General features: G+C 44.0%; 1 protein-coding gene and 1 long non-coding RNA gene across 2 annotated transcripts in view; both read right to left on the reverse strand.

Moving 5' to 3' along the window:
- Positions 1–2,486: 2,486 nt before the first annotated feature.
- On the reverse strand, positions 2,487–5,710 carry LOC149525782 (uncharacterized). Its single transcript, XR_016348860.1, has 3 exons — positions 5,637–5,710; positions 4,796–4,918; positions 2,487–3,172 (listed from the first exon to the last, which is right to left on the reverse strand). It is a non-coding gene; the product is annotated as an uncharacterized LOC149525782 (long non-coding RNA).
- A 1,236-nt stretch (positions 5,711–6,946) lies between these two features.
- The window catches only part of LOC142824863 (maestro heat-like repeat-containing protein family member 2B), a 42,308-nt gene continuing 33,425 nt past the window's right edge, over positions 6,947–15,829 (reverse strand). The window contains exons 3-6 of the mRNA XM_089777489.1: positions 13,002–13,145; positions 7,944–8,036; positions 7,183–7,252; positions 6,947–7,068 (exon numbers count right to left, since the gene is read on the reverse strand). Of these exons, the coding sequence (XP_089633615.1) occupies positions 6,947–7,068; positions 7,183–7,252; positions 7,944–8,036; positions 13,002–13,145 (429 nt within the window). The remainder of the gene's footprint in view (positions 7,069–7,182; positions 7,253–7,943; positions 8,037–13,001; positions 13,146–15,829) is intronic.

Genomic DNA, 15,829 nt, shown 5'->3' on the forward strand with positions numbered 1-15,829 from the left:
TAGAACATCAGAAAACTGGACTTAAATATGCATGCACATTTTTCCTGCATAATACAAGATTCTGACTTGATCCTAAACTTGTGTAGCTTTACTGAAGTCAGTGGAATTATACTGATTTACATCGACTAAGAATCTGGCCCTGTTTCTGAACAGCCGGCTCTAACTTACCCTTCTTTAATGTCTGCAGAACATAGTGCTGTGGACTCTGTACAGAAACAGCAGCCAGGGAAGATACAGCTCTTTTTTTTTTAATAGCAAGCCCACTTGAAAATTGTCGGGTCCAATATATATCAGAAACACATTGGGATTGTGCGTCACTTAGGGTATACCTACACTAACCACTGGATCAACAGGCAGCGATTGATCCAGAAAGGGTCAATTTATTGCCTCTAGTATATATGCGATATATTGACCACCAAGTACTCTCCTATCAACTCCAGAATTCCACCAGAATGAGGACAGTAGGTAGAGTTGACAGGAAAGCATCTGGTAAGTAGATCTAAGTGTATCGATTTCAGATACATTATTCACATAACTGAAGTTGTGCAACTTAGCTTGCTGGCTCACAGTTACATAGTACAGAGACTATATTGTCCTAGCTTTGTCACTATAACCATATTGACATAACCCCGTAGTATAGACCCAACCAACGCTAAATTTTTTCCCACTGATGTCAATAGTTTCATATGACTGTAAAATTGGTGAAAGACATCAGGCCTACAATACGTAGATTACACATTATATGTAGGGCACCCACTTGGTCAACGTAGCTTTGTTGTGACAGGCATGGATTCTATCGCTAATATATGGATTAAGTTTCCTAACAGAAAGAAAAACTGTGGATTTTTAAATTGAACTAATCTTGACAAGAAACATAGGCTGAGTCTAGACTGGCAAGTTTTTCTGCAAAATCATCTGCTCTTGAGGAAAAACTTGCCAGCTGTCTACACTGGCCGCTTGAATTTCCGCAAGAACACTGATGATCTCATGTAAGATTATCACCTAGCTAAGATCAGGAAGATACTGCTGTAAAATGGTCATTCAACTGAAACCTTCCTGGCCTGATTCCATCCTAAGTGATTGGCCCCCGGTTTGACACTGGAGTTAGCTCACTGGTTCACAATTGTAGAAAAATTTTGTGAGGTGTCTAGAACCCCAGTTTCAATTCCACACTATTCCCACGGACTGCAACATGCATGGCACCACACATGTCAATAGGAATCTGCATTTTCTGCTTTCTCTTCTATCCTCCATGGACCACGTCACTCCCAACTAGCACTTTACCTTCAAGGTGCTGCAGCAGAGCTGGAATCTTTACTCCCCACATCTCACCCACTGCTGCATGGATATTTTGGTGCAAGGCTTTTAGCAGCTGCAAGACAGAATATCCGTGTCCTTCTCTTTCATAAGGAGATGAGGCTACAACCTGTCAATGAGGGAGAAAGCACAGGCTAAGTTCTGCACCAAGATACCAGCTTGTTCCTGAAGGAGGAAATATTTCAGATTCTCTCACTGTGGAGACTACACACTGTAGAGCTGCTGCTTCTACTGCAGTGACTTCCTAAAGAAGAAAATATTCTAACTAGAATGAGGGTGTAGAACAGTGTGTCTCTGTCTGATCGGGGAGGGTGGAGAGAGACCCAATCATACACATTCTTCAGCCTAAAGCATTTAGCTGGAAAACTGATTTTTATACTTAACTGTTCCACTTCACATTTCTCAGAAAACCTGTCCTCCATGGTCTACTTACCAGGAGTCGTGCCAGCAATCCCTGAGGTGTAGGGAGTTTCCCTGGGAAAAGAAATAGAAGATCATTAATTATGCCAGACTTTGGAGAATCCCGCTGATGTTGTTCACCTAGCCATTTCCAATGTGCCCACCAAGGTTGCATGCAGCTGATAATATTTGCATTTCCATAGTGTTTTCAGGCAGAGCATCTCAAAAGTGTTTTACAAACATGAGTTAATTCCTCCTCATAGCCCCTCTAAGAAACTGGCGTTAATTAGTCCTCAATTTCACAAGTGGGAAAGCTGAGAGAGAGCAAGTGATTTCCCCAATGTTAGATCAGAATTTTGGTGGTGATCTGGAACCAGAACCCCCAATTTCTAGCTCCCTCCCATTGCCATGTTTTAATCCCAAGATCATCCTGCATTCCTTTTAGTCTCTTGACTGAAGATGAGAGAATTGGAACAGGCTGAATCTGGTCATTTCATAGTGGCTGGTGAGAATAAATGAGTTTCTGTTATAAACCTTGTCCACTATAGTCCAGGCAAGCAGCTTCTCCTCCTTCTTGCATCTTTTTCTCAGCCATTTCCTGGAGGCATCTGCAGAGAGGCTTCAAAGTGCCAGTGTACTGAGTTGGCACCACATATGTTAGAAGCCTTGGCCATAACACCTGCACAGAAGAGCAAGACAGTTCAACACTTGGCTATTTTCATTCCCCCACCTCCTACTGGCTGAATCCTTCTGTCATGCACCTTCTCCATTTAGTCATCACTGACCCTTCCCTATCTCGTTACCTTATCTCGATCTCACTTTCTCCTCCCCTCCGCCATCATCTCACTCTACCTGTCCCAGTGATCCCTCTCTCTACATTTTAAGTACACTGCCTTGTTTGGAGAGCATTAGCAATCTGGTTCTCATCCGGAGATGAATCATCTTTCCCTGCATTATAAAGCTACTTAGACAGCACCATAAATTCATCCTGCACTTTTCAGACATACAGAAGGCACAATCACGGCCCCAATAACTGTTTAAATACAGGATCACCAAGTCTACATTTCCAAGGGATTCATGGGGAATCTAAGGAGACGTTGCACTCAGGCAATCGTGGTAATTAACAGAAGACCACTGCATTATGGTTCCTTCCAGTGAAGTTCCTTTTTATTTTGTCTGTACTGTGAATCGCTTCCTCCATGATACAGAGGTCCCATCATCTCTGACATGAACTTGACATGCTGTACCTCCATTATCCTGACTGGCAAGAAGCTTCCTTATGGAGAGGTACAGTAGATATACGGAAGAATGTCTTTATTTCACGAAGCAGTAGCAACATGTCACTTACTTGGGTCATTCCAGTGACTGATATGTCCAGGCCTTGCAGGATGTGAATGCACATAGTTTGGATAGTGCTTTCTTCCTGAACATCCTGGGAGGGAAGTTTTGTCCCCTGCTATGAGATAGATACATAGAATTTACTAGCTAGTGGGAAAACACTGGCTGTAGAAGCGGTGTCTATTTCTTACAAAGCCTTTCTGAATATTGACCTAGGAGAGCTTTTCCATTGCATTAGGAGTGCACAAATCATAAAATCATGGATTAAGGATGGAAGGGACCTCAGGAGGTCATATAGTCCAACCCCCTGCTCAAAGCAGGGCCAGCCCCAACTAAATTATTCCAGCCATGGCTTTGCCAAGCCTGGCATTAAAAACCTCGAATGATGGAGATTCTTAAGGGAAGAGAATAACAGAAACACCTAACTGGTGGGTCAGAACCCAGGCTTAGGAAAACCCCAGCACAAGGGGACACAAAGAAGATGGAGAGAGGCTGTTCTCAGTAGTGACAGATGACAGAACAAGAAGCAGTGGTCTCAAGTTGTGTGTGGGGGGGTGGATCTTAGGAAAAACGATTTCACGAGGAGGGTGGTGAAGCACCGGAATGGGTTACTGAGGGAGGTGGTGAGATCTCCATCCCTAGAGGTTTTTCAGTCCCAGCTTGACAAAGCCCTGGCTGAGATGATTTAGTTGGAATTGGTTCTGCTTTTAGCACGTTCTATGATTCTATAAAAGAGTTCCCTGAACAGTATTCATTTTTTGAAAAATTTTCAAAAAAGAACATTTCTTCTTTTTATCTCTGAGGAGAGCCACTCAGACTCTGCCCAGTGGAAATAAATATGCAGAACCTAGAGGGAGCCATTCTGTTTGTTCTGATGCCCCAAGCAGCTTGATCATTCTGTGCATAGTGAATGTGAGTCTATCTATAGGCTAAATTCTGTTCTTCCTTACACCAAACTAAATATTGATCAGCTCTACTGATTTCAGTTTAAATAAGAGCAAATGTGGCCTGATGAGAAAGAGTTGCCTCCTACTTTCTTTGAGATGGGTAGCATGAAAAAGAGGCAGTTGGTGAGTACTGCCATAAGCTCCCACTTCGTAGCTAAAGGGCCAGGCAGAGCTAAGATCCTCAACAACTTACTGTAAAGTTAATGTATATCATGGATCCCATCATGGAACTCTGTGTCTGGAGTCCATGACTCTGCCCATAGCTGGAAATACCCATTGAAAAGATTTTGAACTAGTACACATAGAACAGAGTATGAAGTGTGCAGCAAACTTTTCCAGGTTCTAGACATCTTGATGTAGGCTGCATAACTTCAGTGTTTTGCTAATAGTTGATGTATGCTTCAGCAGCCACAGGATTGGGCACCAGTGTGTTCTTTGGAGAGTCTATTTATAAAAAAGATGTGCTTCCTTATACAAGAGCATTTCACTGAAAGATTGTGTTGTCAGAATTTTCACTGACTTGCCCAAGGTCTAAGGAATGTAGGTCGCACTGTCAGATGTAAATATCCAGAATCAGATTCTGGTCTCTGTTACACTTGTGTAAATCCAAAATAATGCCACTGAAGTCAGGGGCATTACCCTGGCTTTACACGAATATCACTGATCAGATTCTAGCTCTAATCCTTCAGTCCAGCTGCATCCTTGAGCATCCAAAGCTCCCACTGAAGTCAAGGGGAACAATCAGCATGCCAGAATGGCAGAACTGAGTCCTAAGTGTTAAGAACTCTCCTTACCAGATTTCTGGTGGACACATCGAACTCTCTGAAAACGTATGCAACCATATCCCCTGCTGCACAATTCTCCACACTTCCTGAACTGAGCAGCTTCAGGACAAAATGGAGAGCTGCCATCCTCACCTGCAAGGGTAGAGATTATGCACGAGTTATTATTATCCCTTCTGCATGCAATATGAGACAGGATATGAGAGTCCTTTTGCTTTTGCTTTTATCTCTTTGGAATGGTGGCTGAAGTACAAATGATTAACACATCCGTTATGTAAATTCCTTACAACACTGGCTACAGAAGTACCATGCAAATGCCAGTTTTCACTTTCAGGTGACACTGTAATTAGGAAAAAGGCAGCATTTTCTCCTATAAATGTAAACAAACTTGTTTGTCTTAGTGTCTGGCTGAACAAGAAGTAGGTCTGAATGGACTTGTAGACTCTAAAGTTTTACATTGTTTTGTTACAGTTAACAAAAAATATCTACATTTGTAAGTTGCATTTTCACGCTAAAGAGATTGCTCTACATCACTTGTATGAGATGAATTGAAAAATAGTATTTCTTTTGTCATTTTTACAATGCAAATGTTTGTTATAAAAATAATATAAAGTGCATAGTACACACTTGTCATTGTGTTGTAATTGAAATCAATATATTTGAAAATGTAAAAAACCACAAAAATATTTCATAAATTTCAATTTTTAATCCCATTAATTTTTAGTTAACTGTGATTAATTGAAACCCTATTAATAATCTCAGCCTAAAAATGTGTCTCATTGCCAGACTCTCCACTGAGTGAAATACTTCCCAGATATTAACAGCAATACCACTATTCCACACACAATCTTACCTTAGCACTCTGATCACTGAGAGCAGATTGCACTGCCTTCACAATCAGAAACTTTCTAACTCTTGTCTCAGGCACTGAAAGATAAGGAGAAGTGTGCAGTATAGTATATCTTTGTTCCAAACACTCATGCTCCACATTAGAATGTGTCCTGGGCCCTATTTAAGAGTACTACCAAGCTTCACTCGTATACAGAATCAGCGGGGAAAATATAGGACCAGGCTCTGATCTCAGTTACACCAGTCTAAGTCTGAAGTATTTCCACTTCTGTAAATAGCACCATCATACTATCCTGATGGAAATATTGTAAGAGAGTTAGACAAATGGAGGTCAGTGAAGTTAGTCTGTGTTTACCACCAGTATAGCAGAATTCGGAATCTATTCTAGAGTGTCTAATACTTATTCAGTCAGGAGTACTATTTTGTTTTTATCTCATTATTATTAACATGCATCCGCCACAAGATTACATTTGTATTTGAACCTTGAAAATATCTTAGGCTACATTCAGCACTTAATTAACCCTGTTGATTTCTGTGTGACCACATGGGAGTAACTTAGAGCAGCACTGGGTCCCTTTAGTGAATTTCCAACCCTCTGGTGAGCATGCAGCTAAAAGGGTGTCGCAAGGAGAAGGGAGAAAAATTGTTCTCTTTGGCCTCTGATGATAGGACAAGAAACAATGGGCTTAAATTGCAGCAAGGGAGGTTTAGGTTGGACATTAGGAAAAACGTCCCAACTGTTAGGTTGGTTAAACACTGTGAAAAATTGCCAAGGGAAGTTGTGGAATCTCCACCACTGGAGTATTTAAGAGCAGATTGGATAGACACCTATCAGGGATGATCTAGACAGTGCTTGGTCCTGCCATGAGGGCAGGGGACTGGACTTGATGACCTCTCAAGGTCCCTTCCAGTTCTAATAATCTATGACTATATGACTCTATGTGTTACAGCAGGAGCAGATGACCATTTTGCGGGGCTCCGGGCAGCATAATGCCGCGGGGCCCCCCCTTTGCCACGGCGCATGCACAGTGACGTCATGTGCATGCGCGGTGGCACCACGGCGCGTGCGCGGGGCTTTTTGAAGCGCGGGACCCGGGGCGGCCACCCCGCTCGCCCTGCCCTATATCCGCCCCTGTGTTACAGATCCTCTGTGCCCCATTTGCAGAGATCATGAGTATGTTATAGCCCTACCATGCCTGCAAAGCCTTGGTTCTTTAGAGCAACCTATAGCAGCTCATGCTTTTAGCTCTGGATGTCCCCAACTCAACCCCCAGCACGATGGCGATGATCGCAGCAGTCACAGTTACTCCTGTGTTACTTACAGTCAGCACCAATAATAGCTGTGAGCAGATTCAGGGATGCCACACGAACAGTCTCATTCTTAATCTTCAGCTGCGAGTGCAGAAAAGCTATGAGGTCATCAGGAGAAGAACGGGCTGCAAAGGAAGAAATCACATCCTCACTAACAACTGAAAGCTCATTCTTACCACACCTACAAAAGAAGGAAGTTACAAGGAAACTACTGTGTAATTTGGAGTCTCTTCCCCTACCTAGCAGTAGGATACAATAGCACAGCTCCATTTGATTTTCCATGATGAGCTGCTGAGTTGGAGAACAGATCTGTGGGAAGAAGAGAAGTGATCAAAGGAAAACTAATCAGAACAAGCAACTGAAAAGAAGATGCTCAATTAATTTCTAAGCACTCACTTCCTACCTTTCCAAATAGGGCTCTGAACCCAAAATAAATGGTACTGACTGCACAACAAGAATCAGAAACAATGACCGATGCATTGGATAACAGAAGTTCCTGCTTTCAAAGTGTTTTTAGCAGCAGAGCTAATTGAATCAAGACTTGATCCTTGGTAACTGGTTCAAATGGTTAATTATTCCACCATAAAAATGTAGGCCTTATTTGCAGTCTGAATTTGTCCAGCTTCATTTTCTAGTTATTGGCTCACGTTATGCCTTTCTCTGCTAGATTATTACATATGTTTCCCCACATAGATATTATAGACTGCAATTAAGTCACCCTGTCACAGGCTAGGTCCTCCCCATTTGGATGGGATCAGTTTTTACTATATAACTCTAACTCCCTCTAATAACTGGCTTATGCTAAAATTGCTTTACAAACTGAGCTGGATTTTAGCTAATAAAATGAGACCACTATCTGCTTATTCTTAAGCCAGCAGAAACCAATAAGGCATAAGAAGGTCTCCGAGCTCTTCACTAGCATTCAAAAGATGTTTATTGTTAATATGCTTCAGATCTGCTGTGCTTAAGCTCAAGTGATACAAGAAGAAGTTCCCCTCACCCGGTTGTGCAGAGCACTGCAGATGGCTTGAAATTTCCTTTTAGGTAGAAGGATCTTATATTCACCAGAGACTTCCAAGAGCTGCCTCAGACTCTACAACAGAGGGTGAAAGTTAGAAGGTGGGCATACAAAGGAGCAATATTCAATGACTGAAGCAGGTTCATGGAATTCATAGATTCCAAGGCCAAAAGGGATGATTGTCATCAACTAGTCAGGCCTTCTGTATGACACAGGCCTTAGAAATTGCCAAAATAATTCCTAAAGCAGAACTTTCAGAAAAAAATCCAATCTTGATTTTAAAATGATCACCTTGACTCTTGGAAAATGGTTTGAATGGCTAATATCCCACCACTGAAAAGGTAGACCTTATTTCCCATCTGAATGTATCCTGTTTCAGTTTGTAGCCACTGGATCATGTCATGCCTTTCTCTGCTAGGTCATTACATATATTTCCCCATGCAGATATTATAGACTGTAAGTAAGTCACCTGTCACAGGGTAGGTCCACCCTGTTTGGATGGTATCAGGTTGTGGAGGACTTAAAGAACTAAGGCAGCCCAAGTGGCCTAGTCTCCCCAACCACCATAGCAGGCCTGGTTCTTAGAGCAGCATTGCCTAATAGTCAGGGTCAGTGCAGCAGCCCTTTGATGAGGCTCTTCAGCTCAATGACCCAAGCCCTTCTAGGTACGACCGTTCAACCTAGTGCTCAACCACTCTTTGGGGCAAACCAGTGTTGCCTAGTGGCCAGCCCTTCTCCACCAGGCTCTACCTACTCCACAGGGTCCCAGCCTAGGGCCTTGTCTTGCAGCTCAATGGGGTTTCTTCCAAAACATGCAGAGTCAAAGTCTAATACCTCAACTCAATAATGCTTAGTTCACATAGATTACTTCCCACCATTCTTCTGCAGCAGGTCATCTCAGTAACTCCGTGGTCTCTCCTCCATCTGTGGCATTGGATGGTTGTGGGGAGGGAAGGGGGGTCAACTGGAACCACAGGCTGGCTGGTTTCTGCATCCTAGGGCACTGTCAGTCCCTCCACAAAAGCCTGCAAAGCACCTCTGCTCCCTTCAGCTGTCAGCCTAGACAGAACTGAGCTGCTCCCTTTTATATCCTGGTTTCCTGGTTCCACTTGGAGCATTCCCAGCAAGTATGAAGGGGCATAGCCCACAGATCATGATTAGCTCCCGCTGAACCATGCATGGTGGGTATCCTCTGTCACAAACACTCCCCCTTAAGAGGGTGTCCATTGGTGGACCTTCCTCTTCATCGTCTCCTTCCACTTGGGAGAAGTCTGTGTTTGCATAAGCCTTCCCTGGCCCAGTGTAACATACAGAAGTCATAGGGTTGGAGCGGGAAGTACTACCTCATGATTGAGGCACTGGTGTCCTTCATGTTATTAATCCATCTGAGGGATGCGTGGTTGGTGACCAGTTGAAAGGGCTTCCCCAGTACATAATATCCCAGACTAAAAAACTAGTTCGAAATAGCGTTTTGCTAATTCGAACTAGCATGTCCACATTAAGTGGACCCTGAACGGGGGTTAAGGATGGCCGGAAGCAGTGCCGGAAGGGCATCAGATGAGGACTTAGAGCATGGAGCTGCTGCCTCAGGCAAGCTGAGGGCTGTGCTTAAAGGGACCCAACCCCCACCCCGGACAGACAGTGCTCAGGGGTGCCCCGCTTGCAAAGCAGTCCTGGCTTGGAGAGCCCTGAGTGCCCACACTGGGCACATCACACCACTCGGCCATCAGCCCGGCTGTACTTGCCGCAGGCTGCCATCTGGGGAGAGGGAGCAATTGGGGGGCTGCAGGAGAGCGTCCACCCCCAGAAGCCCGCAGAGCCAGCCCATCGGGAGCTCGTACCCCATTCCTCCCTCACCTCCTTCCACTTACCCCTCCCTAGCCCCCCTTCCTGATGTACTTGTGGTCAAAAATAGAATCTCTCTTTATTGAACAAAACTCGGGGAGACTGGGAAAAGGGGGTGGGAGAGGGGAAGAGAGAGGGTGGGAGAGGGGAGGGCAACTACAATGATCAGAGGTTTGGAACAAGTGATGGAGGGTGGGTCCATGGAGTGCTATTAGCCAGGGGGTAGGAGTGATGTCCCTGCCCAAGGTTTGTGGAAGGCTGGAGAGGGATGGCACGAGACAAATGGCTGGGTCGCTGTCTTCGGTCCATCCCCTCCAGGGTCCCTAGGGTTGGCCGCTGTTGGCAGACAGGCTACTGGGCTAGATGGACCTTTGGTATGACCCAGTATGGCCATTGTAAGCTCAGGGTCAGGGTCGGGAGTCTCAGTGGACCACCTTCATTTTCATGCACACCTGCTCCTGGGTGGCCAGGCTGGCAGCTCTCGTGCCCTAGACGGCCACTTTCCTGTGCCTAGTGCGTAGGTCGTGGACGAGGTCCACGATGTCCGCACTAAACCAGGCGGGTGCCCGCCTCTTGCGGTCCTGGGCAGGCTCCCGAGAGCCGCCAGCCTGGGAAGAGGGAGAGGGCTGGGTGGCAGCGGGTGGCTGGCTCGAGCCGTGCCAGGTGCAGGGTCTGCTAGCTGGGTGCTGGCAGGCTTGCACCTGGCACGGGCACCGTAGCCAGCCCGTTCCCCTTTCAGGGGTCCGGGGCGGGGAGGGGGGCAGACGAGTTTCCCTGGTGTTGGCCAGAGTGGCCACCAGGGAAAGCTGGGGAGGGCTAGCCTCCCACTAGTTCGAATTAAGGGGCTACACACCCCTTAATTCGAACTAGTAAATTCGAACTAGGCTTAGTCCTCGTACAATGAGATTTACCTAGTTCGAACTAAGTGCGCCGCTAGTTCGAATTAAGTTCGAACTAGCGGAGCACTAGTGTAGCGCCTATCAAAGTTAATTCAAACTAACATCCGTTAGTTCGAATTAACTTTGTAGTGTAGACATACCCCCAGGGTGTAGATCACCCACTTGATGGCCAGGGCCTCCCTTGCTATAGTAGGGCAGCAGGTCTCTCAGGAGAACAGCTTGCAGCTGAGATAAAGGATCTGGTGCTCCTTCCCACCTACTTCTTGAGATAGTACCACTCCTGGTCCTACCTCCGAGACCTCCATTTGAAGGATAGAAGGCTTTGTGAAGTTGGATGGGATAGGACCAGCTCTTGGTTCAGCTGCTTTCACAGGGCCTGGAAGGCTTCCTCACAGTCTTCTGATTACTGGACTTTCTGTGATTGGGTGTTCTTCATCAGGTCCAATAATAGGGTGCCCAGTGTGATGAAGTTGGGTACTAAGCAGCCACTGTGTCTGAAGTATTGTGGCACCTGTTTCTTTGTCATGGAGGTGGGGCAGTCACACAAGCCTTAGACCTTATTTATCAAGGAGCTATAGTTTTCCCCTTCCTACTGTGTTCACTAAGATGGCACTTGGCTGGATTCACAGTGAGTCCTGCATCTATTGGGGCTTACAATACCTTGCTAAGATGTCAGAGGTGTTCCCCCCAGCTGGTGCTGTGGATGACAATATTCTTAATGCACACGGCTGTATATTGCATATATGTTTGCAATATTTGGTTCATGAGCTGCTGAAAAGTGGCTGAGGCTCTGTGCAGCCCAAATGGCATCCTGCTGAATTGCTATAAGCCAAGCAGGGTGTGGAAGGCACTCTTCTCACAGGAAGCCAGTATCAGGGGTATCTACCAATATCTGTTGGTCAGTTCTAGTGTGGAAATGAACTTTGCATTTCCCACTGTATTCCTCCTTGAGATTTCCCCATGTATGCATCCCAGTATCACTTCAGCTTTTTTGGCCACCGCATCGCATTTGTAGGTCATGTTCAGCTGAGTATTCACCAAGTTTCCCAAAATATTTTTCAGAGTTACTGCTTCTCAGGAAGCATCCCTCAACATGTATGTATCACCTAGATGCATCTATTTACATTCAGCCATATTTAAATGCACATTTATTGTTAGCATCCAGTTTACCAAATGATCTATATCACTCTGAATCAGTGAGTTGTCCTTTCCATTATTTACCACTCCCCAATTTTTATTTCATCTGCCAATTTTATCAATGATGATTTTATGTTCTCTTCCAGGCTATTGATAATGAGATGACAGTCTAACTCCTTCCTGTACCTACACACTTTTCTTCTTTGCTGCTTGAAGCTTTCAGGATATCTCTGATGAAATCTACATATTTTACTACATTTAGGCTCTTGTGTAGTCCTCTGATACTTTTAGTCAAGTCTATGAGGCATTGATTCCCTCAAAGTCATGGGTATTCCAGTCCCAAAAGCAACCACATATTCTGGACCAGAAAGCCAACATAGATTGGGAGTAAACCATGGGGGAAGTGGGGAGGGGGGAAGGGCAGCAGGGTTGTGGCCCTGGATTTGCTGCTTGGCTTGTACTGAGCCAGCTCACATAGACTGAGCATGTTAAATCATACTACTGAAGCCAACTCCCCTCACTCCATCCTCTCACTATCAGCAGACAAGAGTTACCTTGGTCATGTGATACTGAGGGTAGATGAAATGAGAGAGACAAGGTGGGTGAAAAAATATCTTTAATTATATTATCTCACCCACCTTGTCTCTCTAATATCCTTGAACCAACACAGCTACAACAGCCCTGTACACAACGGTAGATGAAATAGACAGTGATTTTATATCTATCTAGTTATATAATCTAAAGCAATGCACTTGAGGCCTTCTTAGTATTAATTTTCAGCTACTGGCCGTTTACTTAATACTGCCCAGAGACAACACACAGCAGCCCCTGCTCTGAGGAGTTTATTTATAATCTAAAAGAGAGACACAGAGTTGATAGGATGTACCAGTAAATCACAAGGAGGGAGTATCTTATGGGGGGGAGGGGCAGGTGTTTTGTTTCTTACCTCCTTAGCATCTCCAGGAAACAGAAGATACTTTTCATGAGAGGCTTTTACCTACAAAACTTGTCACCTGGGTCACCATGTCTATAAAATCAAGACTTGTGTGTTTATCTATTATCTAACAAGTCACTATGTAGACCAGGAAACGCCACTGGTAGCAGCTAGTGCAGTTCACCTATGCGCACACATTGATAGTTATTTTAATAAGTATCTCACCTTGGTGGCATGAAAAACATTAACATCCTCTTTATATTGCTCAAGGAGCCATGGGATCTGTTCGAACACCTGATCTTGATACTCTTCTTTATGCAGGAGGAGGCTCATCATGGGACCAAGGGCTTTGATGATGGCCTGCTTGAGCTACAAAGAGACACAGAATTTATGTTCCTACAAATTCATTCAATATCATGCAATGGGCCCATCTTTTCTACGTTTGATGAGTGCAATTTCCCTTTTCCACTGTTGAAACAGCCCTATCTCAATATTTCCTGGTAAAGAATTAAGACTCATGGGCTACGTCTACACTGGCATGATTTTCCGAAAATGCTTTTAACGGAAAAGTTTTCTGTTAAAAGCATTTTCGGAAAAGCACGTCTAGATTGGCAGGATGCTTTTCCGCAAAAGCACTTTTTGCGGAAAAGCGTCCGTGGCCAATCTAGACACGCTTTTCCGCAAAAAAGCCCCAATCGCCATTTTCGCGATCAGGGCTTTTTTGGGGGAAAACACTACTGTGCTGTCTACACTGGCCCTTTTGCGCAAAAGTCTTTCGGAAAAGGACTTTTGCCTGAACGGGAGCAGCATAATCTTTCCGGAAAACCACTGATGATCTTACATGAGATCGTCAGTGCTTTTCCGGAAATTCAAGCAGCCAGTGTACACAGCTGGCAAGTTTTTCCCGTCTAGACACAGCTATGATGTTGGTTTCAGAATTATATTCTAGTGCACCTCACAACTTTCCCAAGTGGGATATTTCCCCAGATTAGTATGCACACTAAACCAACTCATTCCTGCTGTAACTCTACTGGAACTGAATAGACATCTGCCAGGAATGAATTTAGCCCATTCTCCTGTATTCATCTGCATGTCAGGTGACAAAACTGGAATCTATGTACACTATGTACAGACAGAATTTCCAGGAGCTTGTGACATTATAATCTTTTTTAAATGTTTTACATCATACTCTGTTCTATCCCAAAGAACCTGCCATTGAACTCCATCATCACAAAGAATGCCATACACAGAGAATTTAACAATACAATTTCTCATAATGGTTTAGAAAACCTACAATTCTCACCTCCAAATCTTTACATGTGGTCCATTTGCTTGTCACATGACGATAGAGGGGAAGAATTTGATCACAGAATTGAGATTTACCCATTCTGGGAAATGGGCACTTTTCCCAGTTACTAAAATATACATTTACTGCCCTTGACAATTTTTCCAGAACTGCATGGAAGGAAAAAAGACAGGCAATATGAAAAGGATGCAATAGTAATAAGGATACGTTGCTTCATCAGTGAAGACACCCAGGCTTGTAGTTTATTACAATTCCATGCCCAATTCAGGAACAGCTGATGAAATCCAATAACAGTTTTGAATTATTTCTCTTCCCTCCTTTCCATTTCTTGTTTCTCAAAAGGCTTTCTTCTCTTTTGCCTCTCTCCATCTCTTTTTAATTCCCATCATTTGAAAACATATTTTTTCTCCCTTGTTACCTCTTAATTAGAGCTGATTGAAAAGGTAGTTTAAAAGTGTTTACTCTTGTTTTTTTCAAAATTTCAAATTACAAAGATCATTCACATGTTTCAAAAATCAACAAATTTCAGCCACCTTTTTAGCTGCACAAAAACACTGAACACATCCTGATTAAAACTGTCATTGACATTTTTCAGTTTAATATTCCATCAAATTGGAAACAAATATGAAACATATAATAAAAAAACCAAAATATTTTGACCAGCTGTTTTCTGAATGATTCATGTCCTCTGCAGTTATTGCTTATTTAGCCCTAAAACTGTATGATTTCCTATTGGGTTACAGTTTGTCTGAAAGATGTTCAGTGCCCCTAACTCCTATTAGCTATACTGAGATTTGACAGCATTTTGCCCTAAAATTAGATGCACCCCCTGCCCTTGAAAGGAAAATTAAGGCTCAATCCCATGTTCTATGACGCTGATGGCAAAATTCCCATTTATCTCAAAGGTGCAGGATTAGGCCCGTAGGCCTGATCTACACTAAAGGGGAAAGTTGACTTAAGGTACGCAACTCCAGCTATGTTAATTATGTAGCTGGAGTTGACGTATCTTAAATCGTGTTTTCAGACTGTCCACACAGTGGAAGGTTGACAGGAGTGTTATTCCTCATGAGAAGCAGGACTACCGGTGCCAACGGGAGCACCCACTCAGTTCGAATTAGTGGGTCTTCACTAGACCTGCTTATTTGGACCCTGGTGATCAACTGCAGCAGCATTGATCTTCTGCATAGTGTAGACGTGGCCTTACTTGAGCATCAACTAAAAAGCAAAGGAAGAGAGAAGTGGAGAAGACCAGAGGACAGAGAAAGAGGGTGAAAGGAGATGATAATTAAGAAAATAAAGAGGAGGAATGGGTGGAGGGGTGGAAAACGGGAAATTTTTAAATGTAATTCAATCTGTTGCCTGCACATTCTCCCCCAGGAGTTTCCTGGCACATGGGCAGCATCAGCTTTTGTTTATTTTTAAAATATCCACAAGTCATAAAGTGCCTGAACTTACAAATGCTCAGCACCTCCAGCAAAGTAAGGAGCACTCTCAACTCCACTGAGTGCCACAGGAGCATGAGGACTCAGCCCCTGGTACAATCCAGTTCAGAGCCTGTTTGTAAACGATCAGTCACTTAACTCTGTACCAAGGCCCCTAAATATCCATTTTGGACATCTACAATAAGTGCTGGCACTTACCACCACAAAATGCTTGCCTCAGCCTGCTCTCGTCGACTAACATCCGCATGGAGCTCATGCCGTACAGGGTCATTCCCACAAAAGGAATGCACTTGAGTGCTGAAAAG

Source organism: Pelodiscus sinensis, chromosome 1 (genome assembly GCF_052426305.1).
Source record: "Pelodiscus sinensis isolate ZL-2025 chromosome 1, ASM5242630v1, whole genome shotgun sequence".
In the NCBI taxonomy this organism is placed as follows: Eukaryota; Metazoa; Chordata; order Testudines; family Trionychidae; genus Pelodiscus; species Pelodiscus sinensis.